Here is a 21,510-nt window from a genome sequence, read left to right as displayed (position 1 = left end):
ACACACACACACACACACACACACACACACACACACACACACACACATGCACTTATACTTATACTTAAATGTATATAAATATTACTTACCCTCACTCTGTCCTATAAACTCTAATATTTCCTATTGTTTGTCTTATAGTCTATTTTATCTTTTAAAATACTGATCCCTATTCACTAAATTGAATGATTAATTAAATGGCCCCCAAATGTCTCAATGTTTGAAAACTACTAGTGTAGGGCACCAAAAACATATTTTACTATTGCGTGATTTTGCCTAAGGCTGATCCTGGTGGTCTCTTAAATAAACCTGCAATGTCTAATATATTCAAAAGTTTCTTTATTGAAATTCCCTGGATGATGGAGATTACATTTAAAAATTGTGGCTCAAAGTTGCTTCAAGTTTTATGAACTAACAGATCTTGTAAAAGAAAAGAATTAACTTGCCAGGCATATATATATTTTTTTAATTTTATTTTTTTTGCGGTACGCGGGCCTCTCACTGTTGTGGCCTCTCCCCTTGCGGAGCACAGGCTCCGGACGCGCATGCTCAGCAGACATGGCTCACGGGCCCAGCCGCTCCGCAGCATGTGAGATCTTCGCGGACCAGGGCACGAACCCATGTCCCCTGCATCGGCAGGCGGACTCTCAACCACTGCGCCACCAGGGAAGCCCACCAGGCATATTATTGAAAATTGAGTCATATCTTCAATCATTCATAAGAGCCTTTCACACTGTAAACAATTTTGGTGATAAACACAACATGATAGAGTTTAGATTTGCCTTAAGTACTGAAAATATATTGTCCTTAAGTTGTAGCTAATTCAAACAAACAATGATTAAATTACTTTCATCTTTCTCATTTTTCATCTCCTATCATCTCTTAAGGAATTGTTGTCTTGAAATCTCAACATTAGGTTTTGAAAACAAAGCTTACTTTTTTATGTAAGGGCACAAAATATGTCTCTAAAAAACGGTACTTTTTTGTTATCTAATTTTACATCAGTTGAATTTATATTATATTAATAATGACTAATATTATTGAGCATTTACCACAAATTAACTCATTTAATACATAATAGAATATTTCAATATTTCAATAAAATATTTCAACAAAATTAATTAGTGTTGCTGTAATCTTTTTAAGAATAACTATTTTATCCTCAATTTTTCATGGATACTTGTTTTTACATGGTCGGCTTCTTTTCAAATCTAAATTATAAATAAAACAGATTTCCCAATTTAACCTATAAGTACATTTCTGAACATTCAAGCTTCTTTCTAAAATACATTTAATGACATTTAGAAGAAACTGCATATATTGACCTTATTATCACTAAAATCCCTTTACTGTATGTGGAGATTCAATATTCTTAAATTTAGTCTATATTAATACAGCCTTAGGTTCCTCATTTGAGACACTAAAATAATTGATATAGACCTACTTTAAGAAGAGTGATATGCTTCCCTATTAGAGTAATCAATAATGCATCATTAATATAATGAATATCTAGCTTTCAGTAACAGTTCCAATTTTGTCAGATTTGCTTCTATATAATTTCAGAAATATAAATGAACATGTAATGATAAAAGTGACATCATGTAACCTGTACCTATTTTTCTCTTTCATTTGTAAGGCAGATGGACAGCCCAGAACTACAGCCAATTCTGGGGAATGACTTTGGAGGAGGGTTTCACATATCGCCTTGGCACCCTGCCACCCAGCCCCTTGCTTCTGAGTATGAATGAAGTGGCAGTAGGTATCCTCTCTGTTTGATTCATGTATGTGTGTGTTTGTATAAGTGTGTTCATATGTGCATATAAAGCAATTTTAAATAACTAAAATAGTGAGTTTAGTGCTTTCCGAGATAATTTTGTCATATAAATTAAAAAAAACCTTTCCCCAAAATGGTTGTTACATCCCCCCAAATTTTCATGTGGACTTTGAAATTTCACTAATATTAATTAGATATAGTTTCCTCTCTTCAGGAATGATTGTGTTCATTTATATTGCTAATCATTGCAGAGAAATTCATGTTTCTGATGATTGGCTTGTCGGTGACCCAATGTTTAAGCAAGTCATTAGTTGTCCTTATTTTTCTTTTTCTAAGTAAACTTAGTTATTTTGTGAATTCATCAAAACAGAGTTTTGACAGCTCTTGGGTACTCCATTATGAAATGAAGATAAAATACATGCCAGTAACTGCAGACAGGTATGCTATGATGACTAGCAGAAGTTTATCCTCAAAAATCCTCACATTTTCCATTTAAAGAACACCTTCAAATTTCCCTGATGAGCTGGCAAACTCCTTCATGAAATTGCCATGTTTCGTAACACCCTTATGTTTCTAATACTATTGTATTGGTTTTCCCTTTCATTTTCAAGTGGTGTTATCTTCTGATAATATGTACCTTGCATAAAGAATCTTCCACCTGTCTAGTTATCACAGATGTCTAACTTAGAGCTGCAGTTTTACCATCCCATTTGTGGTGTCTCTCAGTTGAGATTTTGATTGTATTCAAGGCCTGCTACAAATGCCCAAGGCATTTGTATCATTTTTTTTTTTTAGATTCTACATATAAGTGATATCATATGATATTTGTCTTTCTCTGTCTGACTTACTTCAAAAACAAACTTTTGGTTACCAAAGGGGAAGGGTGGGAGGGAGGAATAAATTAGGAGTTTGGGATTAACATATGCACACTACTATATACAAAATAGATTATCAACAAAGACCTACTCTATAGCACAGGGAACTATACTCAGTATTCTGTAATAACCTATATGGGAAAGAATCTGACAAAGAATGGATATGTGTATATGGATAAATGAATCACTTTGCTGTATACCTGAAACAAACACAGCACTGTAAATTAACTATACTCCAATATAAACTAAAAATTAAATTAAAAAAAAAAAGTCCAGGGCAGAGAGGGGTTCCCTGGCTGCTGGAGAACTGGCTCTTCCCTCTGCAATGAAGGTGTCAGGTCCTGGCTGCCTGGAAGCTCTCAGCATCTCAGAGCAAGCAGGGCTGTTATTTATGCTGTTGGATGAGTTGTAAATCCACAAGTTCCTCATTAAATGTTCAATGTGCTTTGCTTTCAAAAGATGTAATCCCCTGACTTATTATTCCAGTTCAAATTCCAGTAGCAGGACCTGCTAAATTATAACTAGTATCAGAAAAGATCATAATAGCTGCCATGTATTGAGTAGTTGTGTGCCAATCACTCTTATCAGCACTTTCATACATTATCTCATCTAATTTCCAGCTTGATGTAGTGGGTACTGTAATTCTCCACATTTTAAAGACAAGAACATTGACACAGAGAGAGGCCAAGTCACACGGAGATGGAGAGGAGAGAAAAGCCACCACAGAATTACTTAAATGGCAGAATCAGGACTTTAAAAGATCTGCCCCCATATGGTTCCCAGACTTCCGGTTTAATCAGTTAGCTTTGGCCAGTTCAGGTTCAAAACAGCAAAAAGTCTTTTCATCTTGGAGCCAGAACTAACTTTATGAAATGATCAGCTTAGATATATTTTTGGATATTTTCCACAATCAGTAAGACATAACATCTTTAGAGGTGTGGCTCATATTCATAGCTTTTATTGACTTACTTATAAGATCAATTGGAAAAGAGTTATTTTTTCTGGCTGTTTACTTTTTCAATTTTGTCCTTATCTATCTAGAAAAAAAGAGACAGAAGTGTTTAGGAAAATAATAAATTCACCCTCTTTATAAGGATTACTCTTTCTCTTGCTTTTAGTGAGGGGTCCCAGTTAGCCAAATACTCATTTGGGTGTCAATATACATTTTTTCTTGATTCTTTCTAACATTTCCTTTTGAAGCTTTTTTTTTTTTTGCAATTTAGAGTATTTTATATTATAGAGAAAATGAGGTATGTTTCTTTCCCAGGTTGCCACTCACTGTAGCATAGAAAAAGGCAATCTAATTCTAAATCATTTATTGGCTCCTAGGGATTTGTTTGCATAAAAGTGACTATGGTGATATTTAAATGAAAAATCTTAATGATTAGTACTCTGGGAGAATTTAAATTACCTAGTGCTATGAACTAATGTAATAAAGTAGCTAAGTAATTCCAAGAAAGCAATAAGGGAAATTTGGCTGAACTGTAAGACTTCTGTTACACACAAGGACATAGCTTCCCATTTCTAAGGCACAGTAGCTTGAGGGTTGAGGTCCTTTCAAAAAGTTTCTGAGTGTTTCCCTGGTGGCACAGTGGTTGAGAGTCTGCCTGCCGATGCAGGGGACATGGGTTCGTGCCCCGGTCCGGGAAGATCCCACATGCCGCAGAGCGGCTGGGCCCGTGAGCTATGGACGCTGGGCCCGCGCATCCGGCGCCGAGGGAAAAGAGAAAAAAAAAAAAAAAGCCCACAAAGAGAAAAAAAAAAAAAAAAAAAAAAAAGTTTCTGAGTGTTGGAGTTGTCCTAATACCGGTCAGAAGATATCAGAAAATCAGAAATACAACAAGAACTTCAATGAAGAATGTGGGGTCTATATGAACTAAGTTAAACTGGTAGCCACAGGAAGAGCTTGAAAAATAGATTAATTCTTTGCCTGGTGACTACGTAGAAAATACCCTCAATACATCAAATTGCCTCTGAATAGTGAAAATGAATTCTTTTGCGTGGGTATGCTTCTGGATAACTCCCTCCCCCTCAACTTTTCCCCAATTTTTTAAAATACCATTTTCAACATAGGATGGTATATATATATATATATATACACTTAGGGTAGGCAGTTGCCAACAGTGGGAATGAGTTTTCTGAGAAAATTCACTGCATCCCCAGCCTAAAACATCTCCCTTTCCTTGAGCCCATTACCTGGATGAGAACAGAGATTCACCAAATTCTTTATCTTGGGTAGGAAAGATGAGCAATGAGTCATTCCCAGTTCCTGGGAAAGCTCTCCTCTAGCTGGTTCCCTGGCTACATTGCTTGACTTCAGTCACTAGTCACATAATGTGTCTGCTGAACGTACATTAGAAGAATATCAACAGGTCTTATACAAAGAGTTCCATGATTATATAAATATGAAAAAATCTGTTTAATCTGGATGAATTAGTTCAATTCAAATGATTTTTTGTGGAGTGTGATTCATAATAATGAGGAATAGAAATATGCTGATCATGGGAGGTTAGAAAAAACTAACTTAAGGATTTGGGGAGCCTTTCCTGGATGGCAGTCCTATGTGAGGGCAGACAAAAGGAAACAAAAACTTACTGTTTTCTCTGGGTACAAGCAGACTGGATGAGAGGAAGTGAGAAAAAGGGAAAGAAAGAAGGCCAAGAGGGTCCTGCCTAGACCATGCAGCTTCTTGTTTTGTATGAAGATTCGCTTCACCCACTTTAAAATTATGTCTAGTGTCAGGTCAAAAATGCCAGCTGATCAATCTTTGCCTAACTTTTTCCTAAAAGCGTTTTCTTGAGATTGTTCAAAGCAATGCCTTGATTGGACAGCTCTGTTCCAAATTGTTGTACACTAAATATGTTAAGAATGATTAGACGATTCTCTGTCAGTCCATTGAGACTGTGTATTTGCTTGCATAGATTCACAACGGGACTGATGTAGCTCCCTACAGGAACTTTAAATTCTGCCACTTGAGCCTTTTGTCTCCTTATGGTACAAAACAGGTGATTACACAGTTAAAATCTTATTTCAATATTTCTCAACATTTGTGCCATGGACCACCAATCCTGCAAGATTTGGAATAAAGGTGTCCCATCTGTGGTCAAATACACTTGTGAAATGGTGTATTGTATCTTTCTTCCGAAGAGGCACACTATTCATTAGTATATTGAGGACACTAAGAACTCTTCCTCCAATGACCTTTTTTCCACCCAGTGTTTCCTAAACTCATGACATCAGAGAACCTTTTCTTCTTTGTTTATAATGACCGTTAATACTTCCCAAGATTTAGATTCCACAGAACACACTTTAGGAGCTGCTAACATAAGCTAAAATATTGAAAGAAAAGTGCTGGAGAGAGCAGAAGTATATTCAGGGCTAAAACAGAACTTAATGTCTCAGAAAGAAAACAATTATTATGACTGTATGCAAAATTGGCATGGGCTGAGGTCCTTTGGAGCCAGCAGAAGCATCACAGTTGAAGTCTGTTAATAGGCACATGTAGGCAGTGCGTTTAGTCACGTGGCCCCATTTCACATACCGAGATGGACATGAGCTCTGCATCCTGTGTGCTTGGCTCTTAGTCTGGCTGAAATGATGGTAGCAGTGGTACCCAGTTCACAGGGCTGTAAGAAGTCCATGAAATGATGAATAAGGAGTGTTTTAGCACACAGACTGTATAGTAGAGCATTAATGAAATGTTATTATATAATATACAAAGTGGTTCTTTCTCCCTTGGATTAAGCTTGGGAAACTAGCAAGTTTCTGAAACAGGTAAATTTTGTAAGAGCTAAATTACCCAGAACTTAATCATTTGGAGCATTTTCTTTCATAAAGCAAGGTGTAGCTCTGGGTTTATTGGCCCTGACAGAGATTATATATTTTTGATAACCTGAAAGTTCTTCTACTATGCTCCTAAATCAAATCAAATCAAATCATGTCAAATCAAATCTAATCAAAGCAACCGTTCTGTCCCTGATTATTTTTCCAGGAATTTAAATTTGGGAGATAACTTCAAGAGGCTTCCCTGTGTTATATTATATTATGAATACTGCAAACATTTTGAATAAAACATACTATTTTCAAACAGAGATAGGGAAATTCAGAGTTCATTTTTCTACTTGGCTTAGTTAAAAAATATGTTTTTAGTAGTTTTGTTGTTCATTTCCCAGGGAGAACAATAAAGTTAACAAAGCTATCACAGATAAATATCGCATCTTAGGTGGAGCTATCAATATTTAGAAATTATTAAAACATTAAGAAGGCTGGTATAGCATTTAAAACCTGTAGCTTTACTATATTATACAGTATCGATTGATGTATGTAAAAATGTTCTAAATTTTTTTTTGTCAGCCTCATAGTTTACTAGTACATCTTTTCCCAGTCACCCAATACAGAAGATTTTAGTGTGTCTAAGTTGGCATTACCAACAAAGAAAAAATAACATCTTTTTCTATTGTTTTCTGGAAGTTAAAGTAAAATTGTATTTTATGTGTTATGTAATAACTTTTAAAACCACTGATTATTGAGACGAGAAAGGGAAATTTATTTCATCGTCTGGATACTTTATCATTATTTAGATAAGACATGGTATTTGATTGACTGGATCTATTTCTCTAGGAAGAATTTGTTTCTTCCTCTCTGAAATATATTTTAGTGATAGTAAGTACTGAGGGATGAAAGGTACCTTTGGAAAAAATCAGAGTGACTACTACCAGCTTTTGTTTTTACCTCTCATAGGTTATTGAAATTTTTTATTTGATTAGTTTTAATTTAATTATTTAATTAAAATTTAATTTAATTAACTAACCTACCTGAACAAACATCTACTTAATATCAATAATGTGTATCACCCGTGTAAAGCATCTTGTAGAAACCAAAACACTAATTAGAAAAGTGAAAAACACAGTTCTATAGTTATATTCTTAATATATCATTGAACAAAAATGACTATTCTTTTCAATAAAATTGATGTTTAGCTCCATATGAACATGAGGCAAATGGCGTCAGGCTTTTATAATAATTGTATAGCATAGAGTAGGCGCCACTGATGCTGCAAAAGAGCATCACAGCCAGATGTTATGGTGGATTCTGTTTAAGTACATACTTCGCTCAGCTCGTTTCAGAATCTCCTCTGCTCAGTGGGTAAAGAACCAGGGACAGAATGATTTGTCTCTGAATTAAGAGTCTTAAAATTCAAATAGCATTGAAGCATTTCCTCACGTCTCCTCCAGGCTCTCTCCTTTCTTTCTCTCCTTCTCCAAATAGAACCTCAAACCCTTCAGCAAACTTTAGGAAATACGCACTGGCCTCACTCCTTATCCAGCTGAACTTGTGGCAGAATGAATGTCTCATCTGTCAAATCAGTTTCCGAGTTGTCAGTTTATTTTCTTTACTAAGGTCTGATGCATAGCACTGTGATGTAATTGAGCATGACTTGACCAATGCCATGGGGCTGAATTGATCACTGCAGGACATATCTTCAAAAAGAAATGTGAAAATTCATTTTTTCCCTTCTCTGGGAACAAAAATTTGGGGCTGTTAAAAGGTAGATTCCTGAGGTGATTTGGTGTGTTGATATAAGGAGCCTGTGTGTTGATATCTGTTCACCAGTGCCGAATAGAAACGCAGAGACAGAGTTTTGGGTGAAGTAGAAAATAATAGCTTCATTGCTTTGCCAGGCAAAGGGGGCCACAGAGGGCTAATGCCCTCAAAACCGTGTGTCCTGCCCTGGAGGGGGTAGTGAGGAGTCTTACAGTGTTCAAGGAGCAGGGCGTGGTCAGTTTGTAGACATTCTTCTCATTGGTTGGTGGTGAGGTAATTGGGAGTCAGCATTATCAACCTTCCAGCTCCAACCGGTCTGCAGTCTAAGTGCTTGTGGGCAGCATACAGTTAACTTCTTCCACCTGGTAAGGGTTTCAGTATCTGCAAAACAGCTCAAAGGACATGGCTCAGAATATTATCTCTAGTCCTTGAGAAAGAACTAAAGGTCCTTGACTTAGTTTAATGGTTAAAGTATTCTTATTTTGTCTTACTTGACTGTTTCCCTTTCTTTCTGCATTTTCTCACCTCTCTGATTAAATTTATTCTTTGACTAAAGTTTTTCTACAGACAAAAGGCAGGCAGAGAACATGGGTGTGGGTCTATTTTGGAAGGGCTCATATGGTCTGGCTTGGTTACATGGACTCCCCAAATTTGGGTCTATCTAGTCCATACTGTGGTTCTTGCCAAAGTGCATTCCATGAAACACTAGTCCTCTGATCCTCTTCACAATAAAACTGATGTGAAATCAAAGGAAAGTAAGTAAAATACCTTGCATTGGGTCATGCACATTAAAAATCACAAACATTATTTTCATTTCTTAGAGACTCTCAGCAGCACTTAGGTAGTTTATAAAAACTACTGCATTGAGGACAAAAATCTATTTAATTGTTAAAACCAGTTTCTCAGAACTGTTTGATTAATCAGCTCCTCTTTTTGCAATTATCTATTACAATTTCTCAGAACTAGTGTTCTAATGAAGTCGTTTTAGGAAATATCAGTTCATCAATCTCCAGAGGCACATTTTCTTCACTTTTTTACAACTCTAAAATTGGGAGGCTTCTTACATTTGATGATGTCCTGGGTTCAATGAAATATGGTATTGCCCTACCATAGCATCTTTTTTTTTTTTTCTTTTGGGAATTTTTTCTTTTTTAACATCTTTATTGGAATATAATTGCTTTACAATGGTGTGTTAGTTTCTGCTTTATAACAAAGTGAATCAGTTATACATATATGTATGTTCCCATACTCTTCCCTCTTGTGTCTCCCTCCCTCCCACCCTCCCTATCCAACCCCTCTAGGTGGTCACAAAGCACCGAGCTGATCTCCCTGTGCTATGTGGCTGCTTCCCACTAGCTATCTATTTTACGTTTGGTAGTGTATATATGTCCATGACACTCTCTCACTTTGTCACAGCTTACCCTTCCCCCTCCCCATATCCTCAAGTCCATTCTCTAGTAGGTCTGTGTCTTTATTCCTGTCTTACCCCTAGGCTCTTCATGACATTTTTTTTTAAATTCTATATATATGTGTTAGCATACGGTATTTGTCTTTCTCCTTCTGACTTACGTCATTCTGTATGACAGAATCTAGGTCCATTCACCTCATTACAAATAGCTCAATTTCATTTCTTTTTATGGCTGAGTAATATTCCATCGTATATATGTGCCACATCTTCTTTATCCATTCATCCGATGATGGACACTTAGGTTGTTTTCATCTCCTGGCTATTGTAAATAGAGCTGCAATGAACATTTTGGTACATGACTCTTTTTGAATTATGGTTTTCTCAGGGTATATGCCCAGTAGTGGGATTGCTGGGTCATATGGTAGTTCTATTTGCAGTTTTTTAAGGAATCTCCCTACTGTTCTCCATAGTGGCTGTACCAATTCACAATCCCACCAGCAGTGCAAGAGTGTTCCCTTTTCTCCACACCCTCTCCAGCATTTATGGTTTCTAGATTTTATGATGATGCCATTCTGACTGATGTGAGATGATATCACATTGCAGTTTTGATATGCATTGCCCTAATGATTAATGATGTTGAGCATTCGTTCATGTGTTTGTCGGCAGTCTGTATATCTTCTTTGGAGAAATGTCTATTTAGGTCTTCAGCCCATTTTTGGATTGGGTTGTTTGTTTTTTTGTTATTGAGCTGCATGAGCTGCTTGTAAATTTTGGAGATTAATCCTTTGTCAGTTGCTTCATTTGAAAATATTTTTTCCCATTCTGAGGGTTGTCTTTTGGATTTGTTTATGGTTTCCTTTGCTGTGCAAAAGCTTTGTAGTTTCATTAGGTCGAATTTGTTTATTTTTGTTTTTATTTCCATTTCTCTAGGAGGTGGGTCAAAAAGGATCTTGCTGTGATTTATGTCATAAAGTGTTCTGCCTATGTTTTTCTCTAAGAGTTTGATAGTTTCTGGCCTTACATTTGGGTCTTTAATCAATTTTGAGCTTATTTTTGTGTATGGTGTTAGGGAGTGATCTAATCTCATATTTTTTCATGTACCTGTCCAGTTTTCCCAGCACCACTTATTGAAGAGGCTGTCCTTTCTCTACTGTACATTCCTGCCTCCTTTATCAAAGACAAGGTGACCATATGTGTGTGGGTTTATCTCTGGGCTTTCTATCCTGTTCCATTGATCTATATTTCTGTTTTTGTACCAGTACCATACTGTCTTGATTACTGTAGCTTTGCAGTATAGTCTGAAGTCAGGAAGCCTGATTCTTCCAGCTACTTTTTCCTTCTCAAGATTGCTTTGGCTATTCGGGGTCTTTTGTGTTTCCATATAAATTGTGAAAGTTTTTGTTCTAGTTCTGTGAAAAATGCCAGTGATAGTTTGATAGGGATTGCATTGAATCTGTAGATTGCTTTGGGTAGTAGAGTCATTTTCACAATGTTGATTCTTCCAATCCAAGAACATGGTATATCTCTCCATCTATTTGTATCACCTTTAATTTCTTTCATCAGTGTCTTATAATTTTCTGCATACAGGTCTTTTGTCTCCTTAGGTAAGTTTATTCCTAGATATTTTATTCTTTTTGTTGCAATGGTAAATGGGAGTGTTTTCTTGATTTCACTTTCAGATTTTTCATCATTCGTGTATAGGAATGCCAGAGATTTCTGTGCATTAATTTTGTATCCTGCTACTTTACCAAATTCATTGATTAGCTCTAGTACTTTTCTGGTAGCATCTTTAGGATTCTCTATGTATAGGATCATGTCATCTGCAAATAGTGACAGCTTTACTTCTTATTTTCCGATTTGGATTCATTTATTTTCTTTTCTCCTCTGATTGCTGTCGCTAAAACTTCCAAAATTATGTTGAATAAGAATGGTGAGAGTGGGCAACCTTATCTTCTTCCTGATCTTAGTGGAAATGCTTTCAGTTTTTCACCATTGAGGATGATGTTGGCTGTGGGTTTGTCATATATGGCCTTTAATATGTTGAGGAAAGTTCCCACTATGCCTACTTCCTGGAGGGTTTTTTATCATAAATGGGCATTGAATTTTGTCAAAAGCTTTCTTTGCACCTATTGAGATGACCATATGGTTTTTCTCCTTCAATTAGTTAATACGGTGTATCATATTGATTGATTTGCATATATTGAAGAATCCTTCCATTCCTGGGATAAACCCCACTTGATCATAGTGTATGATTCTTTTAATGTGCTGTTGGATTCTGTTTGCTAGTATTTTGTTGAGGATTTTTGCAACTATGTTCATCAGTGATATTGGCCTGTAGTTTTCTTTCTTTGTGACATCTTTGTCTGGTTTTGATATCAGAGTGATGGTGGCCTTGTAGAATGAGTTTGGGTGTGTTCCTCCCTCTGCTATATTTTGGAAGAGTTTGAGAAAGATAGGTGTTAGCTCTTCTCTAAATGTTTGGTAGAATTCGCCTGTGAAGCCATCTGGGCCTGGACTTTTGTTTGTTGGAAGATTTTTAATCACAGTTTCAATTTTGGTGCTTGTGATTGGTCTGTTCATATTTTCTATTTCTTCCTGATTCAGTCTTGGCAGGTTGTGAATTTCTAAGAATTTGTCCATTTCTTCCAGGTTGTCCATTTTATTGGCATAGAGTTGCTTGTATTAATCTCTCATGATCCTTTGTATTTCTGCAGTGTCAGTTGTTACTTCTCCATTTTCATTTATAATTCTATTGATTTGAGTCTTCTCCCTTTTTTTCTTGATGAGTCTAGCTAATGGTTTATCAATTTCGTTTATCTTCTCAAAGGCAGCTTTTAGTTTTATTGATCTTTGCTATCATTTCCTTCATTTCTTTTTCATTTGTTTCTGAGCTGATTTTTATGATTTATTTCCTTCTGCTAACTTTGGGGTTTTTTTTTGTTCTTCTTTCTCTAATTGCTTTAGGTGCAAGGTTAGGTTGTTTATTCGAGATGTTTCCTGTTTCGTAAGGTAGGACTGTATTGGTATAAGCTTCCCTCTTAGAACTGCTTTTGCTGCATCCCATGGGTTTGGGTCATCGTGTCTCCATTGTCATTTGTTTCTAAGTATTTTTTGATTTACTCTTTGATTTCTTCAGTGATCACTTTGTTATTAAGTAATGTATGGTTTAGCCTCCATGGGTTTGTATTTTTTACAGATCTTTTCCTGTAATTGATATCTAGTCTCATAGCATTGTGGTTGGAAAGGATACTTGATACGATTTCAATTTTCTTAAATTTACCAAGGCTTGATTTGTGACCCAAGATATGATCTATCCTGGAGAATGCTCCATGAGTACTTGAGAATAAAGTGTATTCTGCTGTTTTGGGATGGAATGTCCTATAAATATCAATTAAGTCCATCTTGTTTAATGTATCATTTAAAGCTTGTGTTTCCTTATTTATTTTCATTTTGGATGATCTGTCCATGGGTGAAAGTGGGGTGTTAAAGTCCCCTACTATGAATGTGTTACTGTCGATTTCCTCTTTTATGGCTGTCAGTATTTGCCTTATGTATTGAGGTGCTCCTATGTTGGGTGCATAAATATTTACAATCGTCATATATTCTTCTTGGATCGATCCCTTGATCATTATGTGGTGTCCTTCTTTGTCTCTTCTAATAGCCTTTATTTTAAAGTCTATTTTGTCTGATATGAGAATTGCTACTCCAGCTTTCTTTTGGTTTCCATTTGCATGGAATATCTTTTTCCATCCCTTCACTTTCAGTCTGTATGTGTCTCTAGGTCTGAAGTGGGTCTCTTGTAGACAGCGTATATATGGGTCTTTTTTTTGTATCCATTCAGCCAATCTGTGACTTTTGGTGGGAGCATTTAATCCATTTACATTTAAGGTAATTATTGATATGTATGTTCCTATTCCCATTTTCTTAATTGTTTTGTGTTTGTTATTGTAGGTCTTTTCCTTCTCTTGTGTTTCTTGCCTAGAGAAGATCCTTTAGCATTTTTTGTAAAGGTGGTTTAGTGGTGCTGAACTCTCTTAGCTTTTGCTTGTCTGTAAAGGTTTTAATTTCTCCGTCAAATCTGAAAGAGATCCTTGCTGGGTAGAGTAAACTTGCTTGTAGGTTTTTCTCCTTAATCACTTTAAATATGTCCTGCCAGTCCCTCTGGCTTGCAGAGTTTCTGATGAAAGGTCAGCTGTTAACCTTATGGGGATTCCCTTGTTTGTTATTTGTTGTTTTCCCCTTGCTGCTTTTAATATGTTTTCTTTGAATTTAATTTTTGACAGTTTGATTAATATGTGTCTTGGCATGTTTCTCCTTGGATTCATCCTGTATGGGACTCTCTCTGCTTCCTGGACTTGATTAACTATTTCGTTTCCCATATTAGGGAAGTTTTCAACTATAATCTCTTCAAATATTTTCTCAGTCCCTTTCTTTTTCTCTTCTTCTTCTGGAACCCTTATAATTTGAATGTTGGTGCATTTAATATTGTCCCAGAGGTCTCTGAGACTGTCCTCAGTTCTTTTCATTCTTTTTTCTTTATTCTTCTCTGCAGTAGTTATTTCCACTATTCTATCTTCCAGGTCACTTATCCATTCTTCTGCCTCAGTTATTCTGCTATTGATCTCTTCTAGAGTATTTTTAATTTCATTTATTGTGTTTTTCATCATTGCTTCTTTCATCTTTAGTTCTTCTAGGTCCTTGTTAAAGGTTTCTCGCATTTTCTCTATTCTGTTTCCAAGATTTTGGATCGTCTTTACTATCATTATTCTGAATTATTTTTCAGGTAGACTGCCTATTTCCTCTTCATTTGTTAGGTCTGGTGGGTTTTTATCTTGCTCCTTCATCTGCTGTGTGTTTTTCTGTCTTCTCATTTTGCTTATCTTACTGTGTCTTGGGTTTCCTTTTTGCAGGCTGCAGGTTTGTAGTTCCCATTGTTTTTGGTGTCTGTCCCCAGTGGCTAAAGTTGGTTCAGTGGGTTGTGTAGGCTTCCTTGTGGAGGGGGCTAGTGCCTGTGTTCTGGTGGATGAGGCTGGATCTTGTCTTTCTGGTAGGCAGGTCCATGTCTGGTGGTGTGCTTTGAGGTGTCTGTGGACTTATTATGATTTTAGGCAGCCTCTCTGCTAATGGGTGGGGTTGTGTTCCTGTCTTGCTAGTTGTTTGGCATAGGGTGTCCAGCACTGTAGCTTGCTGGTTGTTGAGTGAACCTGGGTGTTGGTGTTGAGATGGAGATCTCTGGGTGATTTTTGCCATTTGATATTATGTGGAGCTGGGAGGTCTCTTGTGGACCAGTGTCCTGAAGTTGGCTCTCCCACCTCAGAGGCAAAGCACTGACTCCTGGCTGCAGCACCAAGAGCCTTTCATCCACATGGCTCAGAATAAAAGGGAGAAAAAGTAGAAAGAAAGAAAGAAAGGAAGAAAGAGGATAAAAGAAAATAAAGTAAGGTAAAATAAAATAAAGTTATTAAAATGAAAAAATAATTAGTCAAAAGAAATTATTTTAAAAAGTAGAAGACAAAACAAAACAAAACAAAACAAAAAATGGACAGATAGAACCCTAGGACAAATGGTGAAAGAAAAGCTATACAGACAAAATCTCACCCAGAAGCATACACATACACACTCACAAAAAGAGGAAAAGGGGAAAAGATAATAAATCTTGCTCTTAAAGTCCACCTTCTCAATTTGGGGTGATTCATTGTCTATTCATGTATTCCACAGATGCAGGGTACATCAAGTTGATTGTGGAGCTTTAATCCGCTGCTTCTGAGGCTGCTGGGAGAGATTTCCCTTTCTCTTCTTTGTTCGCACAGCTCCCGGGGTTCAGCTTTGGATTTGGCCCCGCCTCTGCGTGTAGGTCGCCAGAGGGCGTCTGTTCTTCTCAGACAGGATGGGGTTAAAGGAGACGGTCACTCAGGCCGGGGGAGGGAGGGGTACAGAAGGCAGGGCGAGCGTGCAGCTTCAAAGGCCTGGCAATCTCTCTGCTTTGCCCTCCGTACCCCTGTGGCTGTGCTCTCCTCCACAGCTCCAAAGCTCCACCCCTCCGCTATCCGTAGTCCCCGCCCGTGAAGGGGCTTCTAGTGTGTGGAAACCTTTCCTCCTTGAAGGCTCCCTCCCACTGGTGCAGGTCCCATCCCTATTCTTTTGTCTCTGTTTATTCTTTTCTCTTTTGCCCTACCCAGGTACGTGGGGAGTTTCTTACCTTTTGGGAGGTCTGAGGTCTTCTGCCAGCGTTCAGTAGGTGTTCTGTAGGAATTATTCCACGTATAGATGTATTTCTGATGTATTTGTGGGGAGGAAGGTGATCTCTACATCTTACTCTTCCACCATCTTCCCCCTCTCTCCTGCCATAGCATCTTTAATGTCAGTTCTGCATGCTGTTTTAGCTTTGATTGGGCTCATCAGAGAGTGACAAAAGTCCAAAATGATAGTGACTTAAATAGAAATTGATTTCTTACCAACAAAACTGGAGGTGGATCGTAGAATTGCACTCCTTGGTGTTGGATACCCAGGCTTCTTCCTCCTTGTTCTATTTTCCAGAGCCTTTATATCCAAGGTCATATAATGGTTCAAGAAGCTGCTGCATGTCCATCTATATCCAAATTCCTGCCAACAGGAAAATTTTAAAAAAGATCAATAAAAAGGAGTAAAATCAAGTGCCAAACATCTCTTAAGGAAGAGTTCTCAGAAGCTGCCAGTGACACTTGTGCTTACACTCCATGGGCCAGAATTTAGTAATGTGGCCACACCTGGGATCCAAGGGGGACCAGGAAATATAGTCATTTTTCTGAGCTTGCAGGTACTGAGCTAAAATTATCACTACGAATAAAAGGAAAGCCTATTCAAACAAGGAGCCCTGGAGAACTGGCACCACCAGCCATAGCGTGGTCACTGATTATTTATACGTACAAGAAATTAGATTGTTAAAAAAAAAACAGTAACTAGCAAATTATCAAAGCATAACTCTTTCAGAGTTAAGACATCAAGGCAAATATTGAAGATGAAAAATTCATTTTGCCATCAACAATGAAAAAGTTATCCTTTTCCCTGCCAATATCAAGTACCTTAGAAGACATTTCTTAGTACGCATGGCCACTGACTTTGGATTGTGAAGGTCAGAAGAGAATGATGTTCTCTGTTGCCTTCTTCTGATTCTCAGGTCACTCATTATCCAAGTTTAAGTGGAAGTAAATGCAACTAGGGATGAAGGGAGTGATTCACTGAGTGGATATTGTGTAGATATGGGCTTTTTTTTTTTTTTTTTTTTTTTTTTTTTTTTGTAGTATGCGGTCCTCTCACTATTGTGGCCTCTCCCGTTGCAGAGCACAGGCTCCAGACGCGCAGGCTCAGTGGCCATGACTCACGGGCCTAAACGCTCCGCGGCATGTGGGATCTTCCCGGGCCCGGGCACAAACCCGTGTCCCCTGCATTGGCAGGCGGACTCTCAACCACTGTGCCACCAGGGAAGCCCCTATATGGGCTTTTAATAAGAATGTCCTGAATGTCCAGAATTTGATTGGTTTGTTCTCAAGCTGTTCTGTGACTAGGTTTCCATTACTTTTAGAGATTTTGATTCGATTAAAATGCACGAATTATTGTAAAAAATTCTCCAGTGTTCACCACTGAATTTAATTCTTACATTTGTTCACAGTATATTTAATATTTAAATTGAAGTATTAAAGCAGGGAGACTATTCAAGTTTGACTAATATTAATTTTGAAATAGAATTAGATTATGACTCAAAATTTTCAACATTATAATGGAAATAATTAAAAATGCCCATATGTAATAGTGTAAAACTTTTTAAAATTAAATTTCTATCTTAAACCACTATCACTTTGGAATTTTTGTCTCTGTCAGCTGACTCGCTTGACTTTTTTGCTTTATGAAGCTATCCTTTGACCAAAAAAAAAAAAAAAATCATTTATTGAAGCCAGACTTCTATTACCAATTCCTAAAAGCTGTTATTCTGTGGTGTTTACTTTTATTTATAAGCCCTTAAAAACACTCTTACTTTATAGGGGAATGAAATAATTATGGAGTAATGAGATGTAAAATTTGCCATGAGTTTATTATATCAGATCATCTGGTATCATAAGGTAAATAAAATTGTAAGGTAATATGTGCTTACTGGGCCTCAAATCCTATGGGTTTATTTTTAGGAAACACAATATTAATTAATTGGTAAAAATCATGACAGAGCCAACAAGTGAGCTTCATGAATTGACCTGGTTTAGTGGGTTGGTAAATATGTTTTTAATGAATATGGCATTTTTCCTGTTGTTTTCTATTGCCTTATCTTATGGAGAAGGATTATCGTTTCATAGATTTTTATTTTTAAACAATAAATCATAAGAAAATAAGTGCATGCTGTCATTATAATTTAATTTAATGTGCCTTTGGGAGGAAAATGATATTTTAAAGTGATGAAATCTACCAGCTAGATATGTATCTCCTCATTATTATCAGATATTTATGGAATACCTCCATGTGCAAAGTTCTCTGGTCAACTTTGGAATGGGGACATCAGATTCTGAATAGCCTAATCCTGATGAGATCTGTCTGAAGTCATAGTTATACCTTTACTGTTTCCACAGAGCAGAACGGAAATATCCTAGTTCTGCTATTAAATTAGAATTATAAAGTGATAAATTAAAATAACAGGGACACTCTAGCTATTTTTCTGGAACATGAGGCAACTTAATACTATAAATTCCTAAAAGCACACTGATTAGCCAATAATAATACAATTGGAAAATATCAGTAATGTATAGGGTACGTGTATCTCTGTCCCAGGTAGAAAGGCTCTTTTGGAGAATTAGTCTATGTTCCTGGAACTATCTACTCAGAGCAGTAAATTTATTCTGCTCCAATTCTATGGCCAATCTGATGGCACAGGAATCTAAAATCACCTGAATTTCTAGGATTTCTATGATACTGTTCTTTAAGTTATCATGTAGATACCCTACCATGATCTGCTTAAAGATCTGGCACTTTTCTTCTATCACCTAAATAGCAGTGTTTTTAGTAATGAAACTCAGGATTTAATCACTTTTGTATCAGATGATAATAGTTTTTTGAGTCAAAACTGAACTCTTTCATTGAAATTCGAATTTATAAATATTTTGGATGGATATCTTTTCAAGCAGAAGTGTACATTTAAAATTTTCCTTTATTCTCTTAAGTTGTTTTATACTTGTCAGAAGTAATTTTGCAGGGCAAGATATTGGATCAGTAGCCTGACTTGTTCAATGAACAATCATAAAAATTTTCAGTAGACATTTTACTTCTGTTGCAAAGTATCCATTTATTTCTGATAAGGTGGCTAAATGATAAATGAAACACAGTGTTAAGAAATCTAATATCTGGGTCTCATCTCAGGGGTATTTCTTATTTAAGTGAGAGGACTTAGTATGTCATTTAACTCTTAGAGGTTTGTTTCCTCATTCGTAAAATAGAGTAAATAATATTTTCCCTGATTATATCACATAAAGCTATTGAGAAAATAAAACACTTTAAAAACGTTAAAGCACTCTCAAAAATTATGTGTGTGTGTGAATGTATGTGTATGCATAAGTGATAGAAAATTAATAAACACATCCTTATTTTGTTGGAATACTGATTATTTATGGAAGTGAAACTTATTACTCTTTAGGAGTTTGAAAGAAAAAAACCAGGTTATAGGGCTTTAGACTTTCTTTGAGTGACATGAACAGAGCAAGGTCCATAGGTTTAATTTGCCTTCTTGGAAAGAGAAAAGCTGAAACCGTCAGGACCTAACATAGACTCTGAAGACATCTTGGCATTCATTGTATGTTTGACATTACATGATTTCTGAAGTTCTTTTTATTCTTCAAGGATTTTATAGCTATCCATCAATTTATCCCAGTTTTGTTTCCCAATAGCTGGTACAAAATTTGTGTTTCTTGGGGCTCCAAGTGAGTTAATGCATATTTGTCACAAATGCATTGTTTCCAAATTAATTTCACATCCGAAGTGCACACACTCTCCAATGTAGGAGGGATATAAAAGTAAACATTGTTTATGAGGCCAAATTTAAATAACATCATGTGGTCTTCCACAGGGATGACCAAAACTCTGATTCAAGATGACAGAAACAATGGCCGAAATTATTGCACCATATGGTACCACATTCTATGTTTGTTCTTACGATTTTTTACTATATATATTATGATTCCCCACATTGAATTGTCATTTTTAAACATAAAGTGAAATAGATATCTTACACAAATAACTCTTTTCAGGGATGCCATTCAGAAAATTGAATGCACAAAATAAAAAACAGTGACAAACATTTTAAAAGGGCATGGTGTTTTCTCATAATGGTTTTTGGAATATATTTGAAAAACACTGACACCTCTGCTTCTACTTCTTCTTTAGGCTTCTTTACCTGAAACAACTGATCTTCCGGAATTCTTTATTGCTTCTTACAAATGGCCTGGATGGACCCATGGCCCATTGGATCAAAAAAATTGTGCTGCATCCTGGGCTTTTTCTACTGCAAGTAATAAAATCATTTTAATTACTTCCTTATAAATCTCCCTTTGACTCTAGATCTTGGCATAGTAATTAAAAGGGTTTTTAATTTAGAACAGTTAAATATTAACATTTGGTCAATTTAAAATCTTACTCTGGCCAGAGAAAGCAGCCTGAAAATGATATAAAAATATGTTTTTACTCTGAAAATTGGTGTTTATTTTTAGCATCTAATTTTAAATAGAGAGTAGATCAAAAGAGCAGCAAAGAAGTTACCAAAATTTATTTGTTGTTTGAGAGTTAAGGCCAAATAATAAGAGTATAAAGTTCCTCTTTACCTATAGTACCATCTGTAATCCTAATATGTATATCACACAGACATATAATTCTTATGTTCTTTTTTCTTGATAAGATCTGCAAGAATATACTTAATTATTAAACTAGTAGATTTGATGTAAAGTAAGAATTCAGAACTAATAATAATGGATTAAATGGGTTTTATCTCATTTTAGATAAAAGCAACTATGTAGATTCTGACTCTAAAGTGATATAATTGATCTTCTAATAAGAGTAGTTTCCAAATTAGGATTGCTCTTGCTTCCACTGTGTGAGGAATACATACCTCTGTTGCAGCAACTTTCATATATTTTCACAAGTCCAGTAAATCGATATTCAGGTTAATCCCAAGATTTGGTCTCCAAATTATCCTCAAAAGCGTGTTGGTTGTATTACAGCAATTAAGACTAATATGACATTGATTGTCTACTATCAAAGATCAGTTTCATAAAACTGTGGTCTAGGCTTAAAAATAATTCCAAAAGAGTGGTCAAAAGACTAAGTACTGAAAGCATCATGAAATAAGTTCATAAGCTCTGAAGTGTTGCACTCCTTGGCACAGAGGAGTGCTGATCCTTTGTCTAAACATCATCACTTCATAGTATGAGCTAGTTCATTCTAGAAAAGATACATTTGGCTGAACTCACCTCTGGAGCATCTCCATCTGTTACCTCTACACTAATGCCTACTCCCCCAGTATAAACGTTCTCTTGACCTCTTTGAGCCCTATTCTAGTTGGGTGGGGACAGATTTAATCATATAAATCATTTGTCATTTTATGTTCATGTACTTAATGTATTACACCTCCTAGGGGTTATATAAGAATTTTACTTTAAGGTAGACCAGTATTTCCGAACATGTCTTAGGAAAGACATTGGTGGTAAAATACTGAAAGTAATTTACTAGGCTGATTTGGCCTGTGTACTCTGGTATGCCCAGGTCACAGCCCCATAGATGGCCTCAGCACAGGGCTAAGTCTGGATTTGTCCCTCTACCTAACAGATGACACAGTTTTGTATCCTGTGTATTCAATACATCAAATCAGGCTGATGCTATTTTTTTTTTTAATGTGTTAAGTAAAG

The 21,510-nt window shown here is 36.3% G+C and overlaps 1 protein-coding gene across 1 annotated transcript in view; it reads left to right on the top strand.

Annotated features, from left to right (window-relative positions):
• TINAG (tubulointerstitial nephritis antigen) overlaps window positions 1-21,510 on the top strand; it is a 94,620-nt gene that overhangs the window by 13,643 nt on the left and 59,467 nt on the right. The window contains exons 4-5 of the mRNA XM_027126889.1: window positions 1,638-1,752; window positions 19,997-20,120. Of these exons, the coding sequence (XP_026982690.1) occupies window positions 1,638-1,752; window positions 19,997-20,120 (239 nt within the window). The remainder of the gene's footprint in view (window positions 1-1,637; window positions 1,753-19,996; window positions 20,121-21,510) is intronic.

This window comes from Aethalodelphis obliquidens, unplaced genomic scaffold, assembly GCF_003676395.1.
Source record: "Aethalodelphis obliquidens isolate GAN/ISIS:26980383/991018 unplaced genomic scaffold, ASM367639v1 scaffold31, whole genome shotgun sequence".
NCBI lineage: Eukaryota > Metazoa > Chordata > Mammalia > Artiodactyla > Delphinidae > Aethalodelphis > Aethalodelphis obliquidens.
This window is presented reverse-complemented; position numbering and strand designations above follow the sequence as displayed.